Consider the following 1,429-nt stretch of genomic DNA (forward strand, 5'->3'; position numbering starts at 1 on the left):
ACCCACTTTATTTTGCTGGTGGATTTATAATAAATCCACCCAACCTCATGCAACAATGTTTGATCGAGTCACAACTGGTATGATGTTCAGTTCAAACTCATTGCAACCCACAATTGTTTTTATACGCCTGTTTCTTTTACCTTTCTTGTTTTTATTTGTCTATTTAATTAATATACATGGATTAGTAACGAAGTGAATGGTAAAGAAATCCCTCAAATAATTTGTCGATATACTTTGTTGCTTTATCTTCTTGTACTGGAAAGGCCCATATCATAGGAGTAAAGAGTAATAGAATATATTATTTTTTTTATTGCAACAAATGATGCACTACAAAAACCATTATGTATGTACGAATGTGATATTGGAGATATTAAGTCTGCAGTATATTAATATGTATGTTTTTATTGCACATTTGTGCATATATTTTACCTCAAAAGGAACTATTTCTTAATAGTTTGAATTTTTGGTGACTTTTTGTGATTATTTTAAAAAATATTTTTAAGATTCATATAAAAGTGTTTGAAAAGTATTTTAAAGAAAATAAAAATATTAGAAAAGTAAGAAAAATTATATTGAAAAAATGTATAGAAGTCCCTAAAGCCACTAATAATGCTTCCTGGTTTGAGCAAACGCATGAATGCTATTTACACCGGATTAACTGTTGACAAAAGTACCATTTTAACCAATATTGTGTTTGGAAGCAAGTTTGTTAATTTTCCTGGAGAAATAAACAATACTTAAACAAACTTAAATTTAGTGCTTCAAAGTATTTTTGTGTTTTTGTGTTATTGTTTTTTATGTTTTTGTTTGTTATAATAAAGAAAAAATGTCCAGAGACGAAGACAGAACAAAACGCAATGTGCTCTCGTTCATTAATGGACCCGAGCCAAGCATAGATCGGCGATTTCGTCCATGTCCGAAGAATATATTCAAAGCAAGTGGTGACATATCGAAAACAAGTACTATTGGAGAAGATGGGGCCATGGTGTATCTACGACTGCGTCCTGTTAATTCTCCTTCATCGTCATATAAAATTGCAGGCATGGGAAATACTCTTGTGGTGAACCCACGTTTAGATCAAACAACGACAAGTAACAATAAAGCAGCAATGGAAAAACATTTTACCTTCAGCGCGATATTCGATAATAATGATAGTCAAAAGGGCGTACACAATAAGTGTATAAGTGACAAAATAAAATTGGAGGAAAGTTTCACAGTGCTGACTTATGGTACATCTGGTTCCAGAAAGACTTTTACACTATTAGGTAAAATTCAATTAAAGTAAAATTATATGATTTGTTTAAAAATAATTGTTTCTTTAGGCGATGACGTTAATCCTGGTATTGTGCCGCGTTCCATTGAGAATATTTTCACATTATACAATTCCAATATAAATCCGCACCCGGCAGTTAAATTACAAAATGCTCGC

General features: G+C 31.6%; 1 protein-coding gene across 1 annotated transcript in view; it reads left to right on the forward strand.

Moving 5' to 3' along the window:
• Nucleotides 1-525: 525 nt before the first annotated feature.
• The window catches only part of LOC119678196 (kinesin-like protein subito), a gene marked incomplete in the record, with an annotated part of 17,482 nt that continues 16,578 nt past the window's right edge, over nt 526-1,429 (forward strand). Inside the window, 2 exon segments of the mRNA XM_038089894.1 lie at nt 526-1,265; nt 1,323-1,428. Coding sequence (XP_037945822.1) covers nt 827-1,265; nt 1,323-1,428 — 545 coding nt within the window.

Source organism: Teleopsis dalmanni, chromosome 2 (assembly GCF_002237135.1).
Source record: "Teleopsis dalmanni isolate 2A chromosome 2, ASM223713v2, whole genome shotgun sequence".
Lineage (NCBI taxonomy): Eukaryota > Metazoa > Arthropoda > Insecta > Diptera > Diopsidae > Teleopsis > Teleopsis dalmanni.